We start from the raw sequence: 17,457 nt of genomic DNA, 5'->3' as shown, positions 1-17,457 counted from the left end.
ATTCAAGCTTGATTTTGAAAAGTGCATTTTTTTTGCGCAGAGCTATACAATTGTGTTTAATATGAAAGTGGGCCCTAAGGGTTAAAGCCTTACTTCTTATCAAAGAGTGTAACACTGTAAATAATGTGCTTCATCTGCAGTTTGTGGTTTTAATGACAGTCACAGCTCCACAATTGTGATTCAAAAATTGAGAGACATGATAAAACCTTTTCGCAGCTGAGCCCCACCCTCTCTGAAACAGTGGGAAGTGCACAGAAAAAAACACTGTGACTGTAATCTCTCAGAGGACAGTTAGTAAGGAACACTTCATAAAGACTGACGCAGGTCTTTAGTGAATGGTGAGTATGTGTTTTGATTGGACGTTTCCTCTCCTGGCCTGCAGACATTTGTGGTGAGGAAGTCCACCAGCCTGCAGAGGAAGGTAATATCTCTCCGCATGAACAAAGACTCCGCAGTTCCCGTCAAAGACTTCCCCGTCAAGGAGAGCCAGTACAGTAAGCATCTGAAAACCTTGGTTGTTTATACCTTTTAAATGCATGAAGCTGTCAGTCAGATTTCTCCGCCTCCAGCATTAGAAAGTGGAATGAAATGAATGAGGTTATCACGGGAAATACCACCTCTGCCCAGTGGCAAAATATGCGTGTTTTTTCCAGGGGCTTGTTGGCAACAACAAAAAATGGTCTCAGTTCCTCAGCTGGAATTACCGGGCTGCTGTAGTTATGCAGCCTAGATTTTGCACAGCGCACTTGAGTAGTCCCATTTAGTGTGTGCAAATATCTGCAATTATCACACAGGTCTATATCATCCTGACCTATATTCAATATACACATGTGGACAAAATTGTTGGTACCCTTTGGTTAATGAAAGAAAAACTCACAATGGTCACAGAAATAACTTGAATCTGGCAAAAGTAATAATAAATAAAAATTCTATGAAATTTAACCAATGTAAGTCAGACATTGCTTTTCAACCATGCTTCAACAAAATTATTTAAAAAAATAAAATCATGAAACAGGCCTGGACAAAAATGATGGTACCCTTAACTTAATATTTTGTTGCACAACCTTTTGAGGCAATCACTGCAATCAAACGATTCCTGTAACTGTCAGTGAGACTTCTGCACCTCTCAGCAGGTATTTTGGTCCACTCCTCATGAGCAAACTGCTCCAGTTGTCTCAGGTTTGAAGGGTGCCTTTTCCAGACGACATGTTTCAGCTCCTTCCAAAGATGCTCAATAGGATTTAGGTGAGGGCTCATAGAAGGCCACTTTAGAATAGTCCAATGTTTTCCTCTTAGCCATTCTTGGGTGTTTTTAGCTGTGTGTTGTGTGTTTTGGGTCATTGTCCTGTTGTAAGACCCATGACCTGCGACTGAGACCAAGCTTTCTGACACTGGCCAGCACATTTCTCTGTAGAATCCCTTGATAGTTTTGAGATTTCATTGTACCCTGCACAGATTCAAGACACCCTGTGCCAGATGCAGCAAAGCAGCCCCAGAACATAACAGAGCCTCCTCCATGTTTCACAGTAGGGACAGTGTTCTTTTCTTGATATGCTTCATTTTTATGCTCAGAACATAGAGCTGATGTGTCTTGGCAAAAAGTTCCATTTTTGTCTCATCTGTCCATAAGACATTCTCACAGAAGCTTTGTGGCTTGTCAACATGTAGTTTGGCAAATTCCAGTCTGGCTTTTTTATGATTTGTTTTCAACAATGGTGTCCTCCTTGTTCGTCTCCCATTAGGTCCACTTTGGCTCAAACAACGACGGATGGTGCGATCTGACACTGATGTTCCTTGAGCTTGAAGTTCACCTTTAATCTTTTTAGAAGTTTTTCTGAGCTCTTTTGTTACCATTTGTATTATCCGTCTCTTTGATTTGTCATCAATTTTCCTCCTGCGGCCACGTCCAGGGAGGTTGGCTACAGTCCCATGGATCTTAAATTTCTGAATAATATGTGCAACTGTAGTCACAGGAACATCAAGCTGCTTGGAGATGGTCTTATAGCCTTTACCTTTAACATGCTTGTCTATACTTTTCTTTCTAATCTCCTGAGACAACTCTTTCCTTTGCTTCCTCTGGTCCATGTTGAGTGTGGTACACACCATGTCACCAAACAGCACAGTGACTACCTGTAGCCCTATATATAGGTCCACTGACTGATTACAAGATTGTAGACACCTGTGATGCTAATTAGTGGACACACCTTGGATTAACATGTCCATTTGGCCACATTATTTTCAGTCTTTTCTAGGGGTACCATCATTTTTGTCCAGGCCTGTTTCATGAGTTTATTTTTTTTAATAATTCTGTTGAAGCATGGTTGAAAAGCAATGTCTGACTTTCATTGGTTAAATCTCATAGAATTTTTATTTATTATTACTTTTGTCAGATTCAAGTTATTTCTGTGACCATTGTGAGTTTTTCTTTCATTAACCGAAGGGTACCAACAATTTTGTCCACATGTGTAAATACAGAATACATGTGTGTAGTTTTTAATGGACTTCAGGTGCAACCCATAGAAGACAATCCACAAGTGTGTTACCATGATCCACAAAACTCTCACTATACATGAACATATCTTTTGTTTTGTGTTGTGTCATGTCCATAAAATAACAGAGCAATTTGCTAAATATGCATAACGTCATGTGTGTTTCACCACAACAAATACATACACACTTGTGGGAACATGTTAAACAGGCTTTGCACATTTGTGGATCAATGTGCAAAGCCTATAAATGATTGAATTCCAGATTTGATGGGTTGTATATGTGGAAATTGGATTTACAAAGAAGAATTTTGCAAATAAAATCAATATATCAAAAAAAGTGTTGTTCTAATTGCTGAAGCTGACAGCAACTAAAACAACCTCATAAGGAATAACTAATGTAGGTTAAAAAATGTAAACTGCAGCAGCTAAGACTTGCTCAAAGTACCTGAAGTTATACCACAGTCAAGCCATTCAGAATGTGAATAGTTTGTAAAAGCATCATAAGCAGTTAGTTCAGGTGTACGTTATTGGCACTCTTTGATTTTATTGCATTGATCCTTTGTTGTCTGTACAGTATTTCCCCCAAGGCTTTGTTCCTTAGTTAGAGGGTTATCTCATCAGATTTTTAGACTCTTCAGCATGCTGCATCTCTGTGAGGTCTTTCCTGACATGGAGACTTCTTCCGCTTCCGTCATTCCATCCAAACTAGTACTTTCTCTGTGCTGTTCTATTTTCAGTCACCTGAAAAACAGGGATTTTCCTGAGGCTTTGACCAAACATCCCACTGCTCTGAATGTGTATTGTCTTGTTCTACCTGTGTGTGCTGACACTGCAGCACCACACTGGAATTTCCAAATGCTTACCTAATGAAAGTATGCACAGCATATGAAACACCGCCCACTGCAGCCTTTACTCCCCCTTCCCCTTTTTTCTCTGACTAGTGTCAAAAAGTGTAGACTGAAGAGTCTGTAATGTCTCATCACCAGAAGAGAACAATACACAAACACAAAAGAGACAATGATTTCATTGAGAGGTGCTTTATTCAACACCTGTTAGTTTGTGTAATAAGTCGACGTCACTTTCAACAGAAACAAACAATCATGTAACTGCTTTTTTTGCCTCTGGTCCACGAGCCCATTGCATTGATGCAGCAGACATACCGACAAAGAGGGCTCAAAGAAAGATACAAAGCGCTGGCAAAAAGTTGCACCTGGCTCAGCCTTTGTCAGAAATGAATGCATTGTCTTCTCGCAAGGTACTTTGTTATCAATCACACATGCACAATTGCAAGCCCACATCCTGGTTTACCCCGAATAAAACTATAGTCCCTGTATTATCTTTAAGGAAATGTCAGTACCTCTCAGTATTATTAGCCACTTTGTTCTGTTTTTGTCATCTGATAAACCTTCAGATATTTTGGATCTATTACTTATTATCGATGTTCTTGTAGGCCATCATCTCACTGGCATCTGAAACAACTAATTTCTCAAACACATAACTATTGCTGTTTTTTGTTGTTGTTTTTTGTAAACGACTGCAGTTAATCTAAGGATAATCAGATTACCTTGAAGAAGACTAACGTCCCTGCACATCTACATTTCTTTTTCCAGAATTTCAGACTTTTCAGTTCGATCCAAACCAAAACTACAGCTGTGAAACCGCCAGATTTTGAGCCAAACCAAACAGCCAAACCTAGATCGGCCAAAAAGAGGTGTTCTCAGTCTGGATCAAATTGAACTATAGTTTGGTTCGTTGTTATTTTGAAAACTTTTTTGTGATTGTTCAGACTTTCAGGAAGTTCCTACTATTGTTATAAGAGTAATAGTGTCTGTGTACTGTGTAGAGAGTGTGGTAGAGAGACAAAGACAGATTAGGGTTGGATATGCTCAGGGCAGAAAGATATTACTGATCAGAGCACACGAGAAATTTTAAGTAAATCTAAGGATTTGGTTTCAGTTTGTGCGTGACTAAACACTGCAGCTCCTCAAGACTCAAGTTAAGTTTCAGTGACTTGCTTCTCAACTACTTGGTAAAGTGAAGGAGAGAGAAATGCATAGCAGCATTCATACAATTACAAGTAATAGAAATATGACTAATAATAATAATATTAGCAGCTGACATTAAGTAGGACCAAGGCAGCAAGCACAACAATAATACAAGAGAAACCTGCTAGACGAGAAAGGACAAAAGTTCCAGGGAAGATGCCTAGTTGTTAGTAAACGGATATGAATGTTTGCAAATAAAGAGAGAGGATGAGAAAGGAGCTCAGCTGATCAAGGGAAATACCTAGGGAGTCAAGACCTATAGCAGCATAAGTAGGGGACGGTTCAGAGCCCACCTGAGCCAGCCCTTACAATAAGCGTTATCAAAATTACATTAAAAAGCCTTTATTAAAGTGGCTAAATTATTAATGATTTTCATTTTTTTGGGAGTGCCTGGATTTCTTTTCTATCTATTCTGTTGGTTCCTGTTTTCCATGAGCATCCATAGAAGTTTTAGACCTACGTTTGATTACAACGTACAGAGCAGCCAGTCATCTCTCTATTTTCCTGTGTTCACATTTGTTTAGTATCACCACAGAAGCAAAAACCACATGCCAAACTGTGTGCGACTACACATAGTGTCTAATATGTTGCAATATCAAAACCTTGACACAAGTTTCCTAACAGTAAATTACATCATTGAATTTAAGAGCTGTTGTTGACTGTAAACTGACTTGTATCACCTTGTTCATCTTGTATTTGACCGGATATGAAAATACATTACAGAGTACAATACATTCTGAGAATTAAATGTCATTTATAGCACAAGTATTGAAAACTGTCAGTTGACACTTCTCAGATTCTCATGCAGTATTATTTAGTAGTTTTTTGATTGTATGTTGCCAGATCAAAATAAGAAGAATAAATCTTTCACTTATAAAAGGCAATATTTCAACAAGACTGAGTGTTGTAATTAGAGCTTCGGGGACATCTGAGATACATGAGGACAGTTCGAAGCTGTGGGCCTTCTGCCATCCACACACATGTTTGAATTTAACCCACTTCCTTTTCTTTCCAAAGTGTAAACATGTATTGTTCTCTTGCTCTTTCTGCATCCTTCTCCCTATTAAACCATTTGTTTAGTCCTTTGGATTCTGATATATTCTCAAGACATAACTGCAACAGATTCAGTTTTAGTGAATGATAGTCTCATAAATACTCCTTTACTTTAACAATCTCTCACCATCTTTCTCTTAAACACACAGGCAGTTATGAACATGCACAAATGCCTGTTTTGTATATTTATTCTCAGATTTTATTCAGTTCCGTGCCAGAAGCCTTGACTGTAAGCTGCTGTAAAATTGTGTCAATTTATGAGTGAAGAAAGTTCTCTCTACAGTGTTTTATAGATAGGACACATGCAAAAGTTTTCCTTCTCCCAAGTGTTTGCACTATCTGTTTTCCAGGAAAGTGTTCTCTCACAAATCCCACAGTTTGAGTGGAGAAGGTGGTTACTCCCACAGTCATTCTTGTGGGGATTTGTTGCCATTATTAATATGACACCTGAAATGCCAGTATTGTTCTTTTATCCTCTGTCAATCCAGGTTAATTAAGGGATTATAAAGAAGCTTTCATTGAATGCACTGGTTTATAACTTGGCTCTCGGTGTTGCACTCATCTTTCAACTATGTCCTCTTTCCCCTTTGTCATTAAAATAAGTGCAAACATGAAGAATTAGCATGGATTTATATCTTAGGGTTACAGTTTTGATCACAGAATATCTTTGATCCAGATGAAATACAGTATTAAAGGTTAATGCAGAGTTCCGCTTGACGGTCTGTAGAACTAAACATTTAGAACACATGGTTAATAATATATAATAACATTTTTGACCAAACATTGTTTTTATGGTTCTGTGCCAGCAGTAGGCCAAGCCCAAGGCATTATGTTTTCACGTTGTTCATACTTCCATACACACGTCTGTTTACAGACACACCTTGAGGGAATTTCTTCAAATTTGGCACAAATGTTTACTTGGACTAAAGGACGAACTGATTCTATTTTGTCGGTTGAAGGTCAAAGATCAAGGTCACGATAACCTCATCTGTCTTATTCTTGTAAACATGATATCTCAAGAACACCATGAGTGGTTTTTTTTCAGATTTGGAACAAACTTTCATTTGGACTAAGGAAGAACTGATTAGATTTTGTTGGTCAAAGGTCAAGGTCACTGCTACCTCATTTGTCTCATTCTTGTAAACATGCTTTTTCAAGAACACCTTGAGAGTACTTTGTCACATTTGGCACATACATTCACTTGGACTAAAGGATGCCCTGATTATAGTTTGGTGGTCAAAGGTCAAGGTCACTTTGGCCTTGCATTTGCATAAGGTCAAAGGTCAACTTCACTGTGACATCATAATGATCTGCAAAAACACTTTTCTGGCCATTACTCATCATCTAACTCAGAAACAGAAGGGGAGGCATTTGGCCAAATACTGGATTGGTGACTCTAATCTTGGGTGTCCACCTTGAAACTCTGTTGACTGTAGAGATTTTCTGTGCTGCCGGAGGAAGATGTGTGTGAAGTATCCATGTTTTCACACACGGATGTAAACTGTGAGTGTAATTGAGTGGTGCACAGAGGCATTGAGGTATGATTTTAGTTTTTAAATGGCTGACAGCTTTCTGTGTCTTGATCATGTTGTTCTGTGCTCCAACAGCTTTCTCTTTGGTGGGATCAGGCCTGAGCTTTGCTGACCTGTTCCGCCTTGTGGCTTTCTGCTGCATCAGCAGGTGAGTTAATCACTCCAAATTACTCATGATTACAAAAAGACATGCAAACCACAGTGATGTAATCAATGTTTCAACTATATGTTCAGCACACATACAGTATATTACACAAACCACTGTGTAGTCGAGATATTCAAACTGGAGTCGTGTGAGTTTAGATCCAGTGTGAACACTCAGACATGATATATACTGATATACATTAGAACAACTCCAGATCTCGCATGACAATTATCACAGTCTTCAGTATAAAAGTATCTTCAGTATAAAAGTAATCCAGTGATAGTTGTGTGTACGTCCATAGCTGCAGTGAAAGCAGGAACTCCTCGTAGCTAATTGAGCGTGCTTTAAATGGTGCTAATTTGCAAAAATGTTGCACTATCAATTTTTTTTACATTATTAAGGCTCAGAATGTCCCATGTATAAATACATAATTTTGTATATTAAAGAGGGCACTAAGTACAACATGTAAAACACATAATGTAAGTATATTGATGTATGAAATAAAATCAACTAAACTTCCATATTCATGCATTCCAAAATACTCACACCTTGTATGTTCATATACAGAATATAGACTTCTACATTTTACAGTGTTCATCCAATAGATTCATCTATTTATATCTATTTTATTTTGTGGTTAAAAATAGTCTAATTTTTGCTTAAATACAACTCAACAAAGCTACAAATCGCAGCAAATGCAAAGGAGGAAGTGTCATGTAAAAAAAATAAATAAAAAACACTCTGAAAATTTCCACCTATAACCTGCATCTAAACAAGGAAGCATAGATGCATGTTTAGATGGATACATGGTTAAAATAGAAATACGTGACTTGTGTATAACTGTTCCATTGCACATTGTGCAGCTTGTGCCAGAGAAGGAAAACTTTTTTTTTTTTTCCAGATTTGTCATATCTTTACTCATTGTTTTGTAGTTCAAACAGGGCATGAAAATGAGCCCATCTCATCACTGAAAGTAGTATTTGGATTTCATCATTTTAACTGGAGACAGTAGGGTTTGCTCAGTACAGTCAGTGGACAAGCAGCAGATTATTGAAATTATACCTACCAATCAGGGCTTGAAGCTTACTTTTTTTCCTTTTGTTTTTTTGGTTAACTATGGAGCACATGTGCTCCTAAGATCAAAGAATGTAAGAGCACATAAAGAACATTTAAGGTACAATAAGAATGTGTTGAATAATGTGTTCCCTTTATCATGAGAAACAAGAAGACATTTATGCAAATGATTCAACTTATTTTAAAATGATAAGATAAACTACACAAGGTGAATTGTTTCTGCTACAAACTTTGTTTATTTAATAATAATTTAATTATTTATTATTTAAACTAATTTAAACTTTTCAAGGGCTAAGGTTCATTTGTTGTCCCAGCAAAACAAAGTACAGTTATAGTCCCTTTATGATACATTAGAAAAATTCCCAAATAAACCAACCAAACAAACAAAAAAACAAAAGAAAGCATTTCTGAAAAGAGATGTTAGCAGCAACAAAAGCACTGGTGAATTATCAGGGCAAATACTACGGCTAGCATCTTTCCAGTAAAAAGTCAACATGAAACATGATACAGTTTGCATATGCAGTACACAAGTATTTGTGGTGGTTTACAGAAGTGTAGACATGATACAAAAAAAAATCTTTGACCATGATGGCCAGTGTTAGTGTATAATTTTCAGTTTTTATTTAAGTGTATGAACTACCCTGCAGACTGGATTCTCTATAAACCTGACAGGGTGACAGCTGACTTGTGTGAATGGGTTCAACGTAGGTTAAAAAAGGATTGGCAGGCTTGGTTATATACACCTCCTGTATGAAATATCTGATACCCCATATAGCTGCGTTTTTCTGAACTATGACATCTGGTCAAGCGTTGCATCTCTAGTCTCACTTCCTCTTACACTCCTTGCAGTTCTCATAGACCTGAAGTTACATATAGTAACTACCTTTTCTATATTTCTTTTATTATTGCGATGGCAGCAAAGATTTTGTTATGACGGCCTGCAACAGCAGAATATAACGAGTGGAAGCACTCTCTGTCATATGCCATCCATGCTCCATTAACAAAGTGCATAAAGATAACAAAACAAAAATGTAGCAAAGTTCATGGGAGTTTCTCAACACATCTACCAGGTGTGAACACACCCTGATGTTCACTTACTGTCATACATGCTCCTAAATACATTTACTGTTCACACATTTCTATCTTTTTGTCCAAAATGCAAGTGAAATGCTCACACTATGAAGCCCTGCAAGTGGTATATAGCACAAGGACGGGTTTAGTGTTAGGAGCTTTTTTAAGATAATTATTATTAATCTTTAGATATGTATTTTGGTGCCCATACATGAGATAAACAGGGACTCACATGTGAAAAAAAAGAAAAAGAAGAGGTCAGAAACATAGCTCAGCATGTTAACTTGCACACTGTTTACTTAAAATAGCTGAACAGCTGCAGTCATTTATCACAGGTAAAGTGTGCAAGAGAGATTCTTCCTTTCACAGATTTGTAGGTAAAATGTTCAGCTTTGAACACTCTGATTTGTTTGAGGCCTTTGGAAAGCTTGTAAAAGGCTGACGGGGAGGAGAGCAGCACACATTCCCCTCGGGGCCGTGTGGTTGAATATGCACCACACACTGGGGCCACGCCACGCTCCACTTTTCCAACACAGTGAATCACACACTTGTTGGAATAGGCTTTCGATCCCGCCCTCTTTCACTCAGTTTTCCATTTCTGTGTTGACCAGGTTTTTCACTCGAGCTTTTCTCTTTTCTTAGGGACGTGTTGCCCTTCACTCTGAAGCTTCCAGAAGCCATCGCTTCGGCCAGAACATCTGCTGAACTTGAGGAGGTTGCTAAACTTGGAGCAGGTTTGTTTAGAAATTTGAATACACATTTGGGGAACAGGCATGCAGTTTGGGAAATCTGTGAACTGATGGCAGCAGGCATGTAAATGCACGCCATTAGATGTACATAGAGTAGTAGGACAGAGAGATGTGTTAAAATCACCAGAGAGAAAAGATTACTGTGTAATGCATGAAAAGATTGTGTGCAGACTTTCTCTGTGAGTTGTTTTTATTTTAACCTTTAGGGCCCCCTTTAATATTACGCACACTCATATTGCTCAGAATGGGCTTTTCAAAATCAAGCTTTAAAAAATATTATACGTTAAAATGTTTTCATACTTTTATTAAGTAAATATTTTTAACCAAATCAGTCCCGATCATAAATAACAAATATTTATTTTAACCCTTCGATTGCCAGGATTTTGTCATGATGCCACTATGTTTTTAAATGGAAAAAAAACACACAAACAAAAAAAGAATATTTTCAATATACTACATGCAAAGTAGTTTTTTTTATGATGACAGCCTGGGATATGTCATTGATTTGCAGCAATATGACTGTGACATTGAACCTAGTGGAAATAGCATGTATTTTCTCCATATGCCAAATATTGTAAAAAAAAAAAAATTTAAAAAAATCATCAAATGAAAAATAGTAAAAATGACAAATTCCAAGGCGAAAGCCCAGAATGACACCCAGAATTAAAACAATGCATGTTTTTATGCTTTGATGGCTGTGGGATCAAAAATGTCAGTTTGAATGGGTTTCAATTTACATTTTTGCACTTAACAATAGGATGTCACATTTTAGTTTCCTGGGTGTATTTTAGACTTTTTGTAGGAGCTGAACTGGAAATTCCAAGATTAAACAAAAATACACAATCTTATCAAAATGTATGCCATATGCATAAACACAGCCAAAATTATATTAAAAAAAAGAAGAATGAAAAGCGCGTAAAATGCACCAAACAGTCCTTAACGTGTAAATCTCCCTTAATGCATCACTTGAGAGAAACAATCAATTATTAGTGATATTGCATCAGTTATTTGCAGTCAAACTCATTTGTGTATTTCCCGCAGCCTCTTGCTGATTCAGAAAAGTGTTTTCCTCCATCCCACATCTGTTGTGTGTAAAAAAAATAAAAAAAACGTTCCTCAGGCTTGACACTCGTAAAGCTCATCTCCACCACATTCCCCCCTTCTCCGAGGATTAACTGACATGGCAGTGCTAAATGACTCACACCCTCCCTCCCCCAGATCAGTGCTGCTCAGCTGGGCCTGGACTCAGGCGGGAGCTGGAGGCCTCTGGAGCTTTTTCCTCCCTCCCAGCTGTGGATTCTGGCGATTGGGTTGCATTGATCGCATCATGAATTGCACATCCTTTGCAACCACTTTCTGCTCCATCTGAAGGTCCAATTCACTAAAGATGTTGGGCCAGTGATGTTGTTACAGGACAAATACAGCCATAGAGCTTTGCAGCTGAGTACAACTCGCCCTTTTTTGCATCTGATGCAATTTTCCATGCTGCACAGAATAAATGTTGCCTATTATGCCAAGAACACTGAGGGCAGAACCATGGCAGTGAGAGACGAAATTAAATTTCAGACCACACGCTTCAGGACCTGACAAGAAAGTAAAGAGATATTCCTGCGAACTTCAGGCAAGGAATTTAAACATGACAGACACACACCATGTACAGGAGTTAAAATCGCTGTCTGTCAGTGTTGTCAAGAGTTTTCAAGCACTGTAAATGAAGATGCTGGAATTTGCTGTTCTTAGTTACCAACTTTATGTAGACCAGGCATGTCAAACCGGTCCACAGGGGGGCCGGTGTGGCTGCAGGTTTTGTTTCCAACCAAGTAGCAGCACACCAGACTTGACTCATTTAATCAACTGATCTCTGTCTTCAGACAGTTGATTGGTCAAACTGTGTGCTCTTGGTTGGTTGGCACAAAAACCTGCAGCCACACCGGCCCCCCTGTGGACCAGTTTGACATGCCTGATGTAGACATTAATCATTTCACTGTAACAGCATTGAGTAATTGCATTCAGTGCTGTTTTTGCAGCAAGGCTCATTTGCATACAAAAGGTCAATTTTGCGCCAGATTTTTGCATATGACCTAATTTAAATAGTTGCAAATAGCACAGGAGCACTTAGATGCTATTTGCCTGGCAGTGCATCCAGAAATGCATTTCACCCTTTGCAGTGAATTTGAGAATCACACCATTGCTTTTCATCTTATTTGTGCAGGTTTAGTGCACAATCCTCGTGTGAATTGGCCCATCAGAATGACCTTTGTGTCCATTAAGGCTCTACTGTGACTCAGCTCTGAGCCATCATGTTGACTGTAGGCTGACTCCCAGTGTCCCTCACCCTGACAGTCTCTGAGAGAGTTCCACATGATATACAATGGTTGGATGAGACTCTCTCTCTCTCTCTCTCTCTCTCTCTCTCTCTCTCTCTCTCTCTCTCTCTCTCTCTCTCTCTCTCTGTCTCTCTGTCTCTCTCTCTTATTCATTCACAAAAGGCTTCCTGTTTAGTGAGGTGACACAATGGTGGGTTTTGTGTGTCTATGAAGGCGCTTGAATAGTGGAGATAAAAGGTAGTAGCAACGTACATACGAGTGGCATTAATGGCTGGGGAAGGTATACTATTGACTGTGACGTCCTCACAGTGTCATATTACCTATTCTGTGGCTCTCCACCTGGAATAACAGTTTGCTTTAGGAAACAGTCTGTCTTTTGTGATGCCTTTTGAAAGCACATCTGTTCATTATGACGTTAATCTTATAAGCATGAGAAGCTTGACATAGCCGGTTGATGCAAACATGACCTATTAGCCAATCGAGAGGTCCTGTCACACGCCCCCACCAACTCCTTTTTATGACATTTCCAGAAACAAACCAGTATTTCTGCTGTTTTGTCAGGTTGTCATGATTTGATTAAAATATAATATATTTGTATTAATTGTATATAATTGTATTTGTGCTTGTATTTTACAAGCAACGCACAAGCAATCTAATCCTCTGGATAGGTACCAGGGCTGATAATGACCTTATTAAGTGGGTTAGCTGTCAGCCAGATGTGACTGATCTACGTTAAATACAGTTTCTTTGTTGCTGTTGTGTTAGCTTTATGACTTAAATTCATTCAGTGGCTGCAAGCTGCCAACAGTTTTCAGTTGCTGCATTTTGACTGAACAGGTGTGTTAAACATTTTTGCTACTTTAACATTTCTTAGAGCAATATCAGCAACGTAATAATGAAGTAGAAAATATAAAGCAATGTGTAAATTTACAACAGCCTGAACAGTGGAATAACTTTTTTTTCAGGCATTTTTCCCTGTAGTCCTCCACAAAATTAACTAGGAAAATACAAATTACCAGACTTATCATCATTAATGTGCCGTTATTATGGCCACAAGAGTCAAAAGCTCGAGAAGAGGCTAGTGAGTGGACATTTAGATTATCTGTCCAGTGTCAAGTGTCAACTCAACTGCTGCCTATTCAAATACAGATGATACAATAACAATAATAATAATAATAATAATAATAATAATAATAATAATAATAATAATAATAATAATAATAATAATAATAATAATAATGACGACGACGACGACGACGACGACGACGACAACAACAACAACAACAACAACAACAACAACAACAACAATAATAAACTTTATTAATAGAGCACTTTTCACACACTTTTACAGTAAAAAAAGTGCAACACAAAAAAACTAGATAAGACAATCAAAAGACATCAAGGTAAAAAGTACAATAACAGTAAAAATAAGAGAATTGGTGTAAAATAATGAATACATTATAAGTTACATTAAATAGAAGCCAGACTAAATAAATAGGTGTTCAGTTGTTGTTTAAAAATGTTCAAAATTCCTGGCTCCAGTCTCAATATTTAATACATTTTGATGGAACCGAAACTCACATGAGACAACTAAAAATGACAGATAGGATGAAGTGACATGTTGACAGTGCTGCTTGCAGAGTGAATTTGCAGTTAGGATGCTGTATTTACGGCATCGTTTATGGTGTTTATTGCCAACTGCATGCAATCCATTTACCATATATAGCAACCTCTCAGTTCTTCTCAATCTTAAATTTGAAGAAGATGATGATTTGAAAAAGATGTTTCCTGTTATTATACGATTTAGGGTTGGTTATAATGGAAGGTAAAAAGGTTAGAGAAATGGGTTTGCATTTGAAAAGTCCTGGTTCCAGTCTAATTTTTTTCCGCTGTTGAGAAGAGATTGATAAAACTTCACACTGCTCTGCTGCACCTTTGTCTCATTCCCTGGAAGTCAGAGGTTACAGATGATTCCCAAAATCTACCATAAACAATCTGCACAAACAATTACAAAGATAATCCATCACAAAGCTACACAAATGGAGCCTGTGAGGAACAATGAATTTAACAGTGATCTGTTTATAGTCAATCTGAACAATCTGCTAAGTGAAACTGACAGCCACATATCAGTAAAGATTATTAACCTGTCAAGAGCTGCTACAAGTTCTCCATATCTGACCTTTGAGACAACGCTTGTTGCGTTTTATCACTCGACTCAAGTTTTGCCACTTGGTAATCAAAGTCAAGTCTACAGCCCACATCGGCATGTAATTAGTACATGTTTGATCCACCTATTTTCTGTAATTTCTGCATAGGACCAGTCAGTAATTAAATTTTTGAAATATTCCCAGCTGTATGAGAACAAAGTTCCTGACTTAATGTGCGATCAGTGTGTGTATTTCTGGCTCCAGTTTAGCTGTCATATATCCCTACAAGCTGCCCTTGGCTTAACCTTGAGTTTCCCAGTTTTTACATCAAACACACCAAACCACATTCCTCTAAGCTTCCTTGTGAACAAAGTATGTGGGTGTGTGTGTGTGTGTGTGTGTGTGTGCGTGTGCGTGTGCGTGTGTGTGTGCGTGTGTGCATGCACGTGCATGTGTTTGAACACTGTACAGCACATTTTGCTGTGCTTTGCAAATTCTTGTGTGAACATGCCATGTATGACTGACTTATCAAATTAATTCCACAAAAATAGAAGTGTGAAGAAAAACAGATTTTGAAATGTCATCAAAAGAATGGATATGATGGTTTAATACTGACAACAATAATAAGAATCAGAGCATGGAAGAGAGGAAAAAAAGGGAGAAGATACTAATAAAAGAGAGTAAACAAGAGTAGACTGGGAGGGAAATAGGAAAAACGTGTCTCAGTGTGTTACACAGAGAGAAAAACAGAGACAGAGAAACGGACCACGCAACTTCAATGGAAAGGGAGGGAAGGAGGCGGGAATACTAAGCTAACAGCCCGCCCACACACACACATTAGCAGGAGTGAGTCATAACAGAGTCAGTCGAGTTTCAGCTTGCGCCAACTCAGTGGTGTGTCCTCTGCAAAACTATCAGAACTTTACAGAAACTGAGATCAGCAGCTTGTCTGTGTGTAACTGAGCTTCGGGATCACAGTGAGTATTGTTGCCTTCTCTCGGCTCTGTAGTTGTGTGAAGGAGCTGCTCTGTGTCTGGTACTAGTATTCCTCTTGCGGTATTGTTTCCTCTGGTGTGTGTCTGCTTTGTTTTGCTCTGTCTGGTTCTGTCCAAAGGTTCAACAAATTGGTGTGTTACAGCAGTTTAGTGCAGTTTTTCTGTTTTTGTGAGCTGAAAAAACTCGCTGACAGACTGAGTCTCTATGGACCTGCAGAAGTAAACAGCAGTCATGGAGCACAAAGGAGCATTTAGAGGTTTTTTGAGGTTGTTTGTAATTGCAGGACTTGTATTGAGTCATTGGGAGTGGATGAGTGGAATAATTGAAGTTGGCTTAAGTTAAGTATTTTTCAACACGCATATATTTTTTTGCTGCCAAGCGTAAAGGAATTGGACCATATAAGAAAACAAAAGATATAGCCTCTTTTCCTCATAATTTTAAAATCACGAAACAATTCATAACTTATTTTCCTTTGCTGTTGAAACCAAACACTTGCATATGCTAATTAATTCATCTGAATTATACAGAGCTACTATCAGGTTTCCCATGATTGTAGAAAACCTGGAAAAGTCGTGGATTTCCACAATGTTGTTTTCCTGGCCTGGAAATGTCATGGAAATAAGTACAGTCCTTTAAAGTTTTGGAAAAGTCTGAGAATTTTGTTTTGAGGAATGAAATTTTCAACAGTGATCATCAATTGATTAACTATCATGTAACATAATAGTGAATTTGTTTTCTCCAGCTGTTTCTCTGATATGTTTTGATCCATGATGCTTTATTTACCTTTCAGATACATTTATTCACTTTCTCCAAGCGTTCCGTCTCTCACACGTATGCCAGCTGGAATTACGTTTAAATAGTTTAATCTTATACTCTTGACACTGGGCAAGTAAGGGAAGAAAAATAATAATGTGACAGTGTTATTTAACATGTAGGGTTATGAATTCCAAAGTTTCAGTCTCAAGTTTCAGACAGTGTATCAGGTTACTTTATTTGTACCCTAAGGTAGATTTGGTTTGCAGTATATAGTGCAAGGCAAGCATTCAACGCAGTTGTCAGACACCGTAGACAACATAAAGGATAAAAACATGATAAAAAGATACTAGATAAAGGATAAAAAGATAACATTTAAAAAGGATAAAACAATTTTAAGTGTCCCAGTGCTAATCAAAATGTTAAATATGTAATAAATACCAATAATCACACTACCCAAAAAAACAAACCTTTAAAAAAAACAAAACAATCAGGCAATCTCACTACTGATCTGTAAAAAAACTGCAGTAGTTCAAAGGTATGGAGCATTATTATTATATTTTTTTGTTTGTAGGTTTTGTTTTTTAAACAAATCAACCAACATGTCAACCAAGCCATGGAAATGTTGTCATGGGTCCCTGAAAAGTCATGGAAAAGTTTTGATTTTTGTCCATAAAAACGTGTGAGAGCCCTGTACTGTATGCATCAATATTTGTTTGAACCTAAATCCCTAACTGTAACTTGGCAAAATCTGACCATGACAAAAACGGGACAGACTAAAGGTGCCAAGTAATATTTCCCTGTAATATAATAAAGAAGATAAACTTAGAGGTGAATTAAGATGTGAGGTGTGTAAGGAAGTCATATCAGTGGTGTCCATGTGGATGTGTGTGAATAATGCAGTGCAAGCTGTTATGAAGTAAAAAGTTGAACAAAAGGCTGAGTAAAGCAAAAGGGTTTGGCAAGGAGGATAGAGCGAGTCACACTGGGAGCCGGAGCTTTATATCCTGTGAGGTCGATGCAGCACACACAAACCAGCAGAGTAAGCAGGGGCCGGCAGAATATGAGGGAAAATA

General features: G+C 38.0%; 1 protein-coding gene across 2 annotated transcripts in view; it reads left to right on the top strand.

Annotated features, from left to right (window-relative positions):
- The window catches only part of LOC121954550 (ras and Rab interactor 2-like), a 58,191-nt gene that overhangs the window by 22,696 nt on the left and 18,038 nt on the right, over nt 1–17,457 (top strand). For both annotated transcript variants that reach the window (XM_042502125.2, XM_088086298.1), the window contains 3 exons: nt 383–494; nt 7,195–7,267; nt 10,052–10,143. In XM_042502125.2, the coding sequence (XP_042358059.2) occupies nt 383–494; nt 7,195–7,267; nt 10,052–10,143 (277 nt within the window). The remainder of the gene's footprint in view (nt 1–382; nt 495–7,194; nt 7,268–10,051; nt 10,144–17,457) is intronic.

The sequence above is a fragment of the Plectropomus leopardus genome, chromosome 13 (genome assembly GCF_026936395.1).
Source record: "Plectropomus leopardus strain MGB_pleo_1.0 chromosome 13, ASM2693639v1, whole genome shotgun sequence".
Classification (NCBI taxonomy): domain Eukaryota; kingdom Metazoa; phylum Chordata; class Actinopteri; order Perciformes; family Serranidae; genus Plectropomus; species Plectropomus leopardus.
Note: the sequence above shows the minus strand (reverse complement) of the source record. Positions and strands in the feature narration are given on the sequence as shown.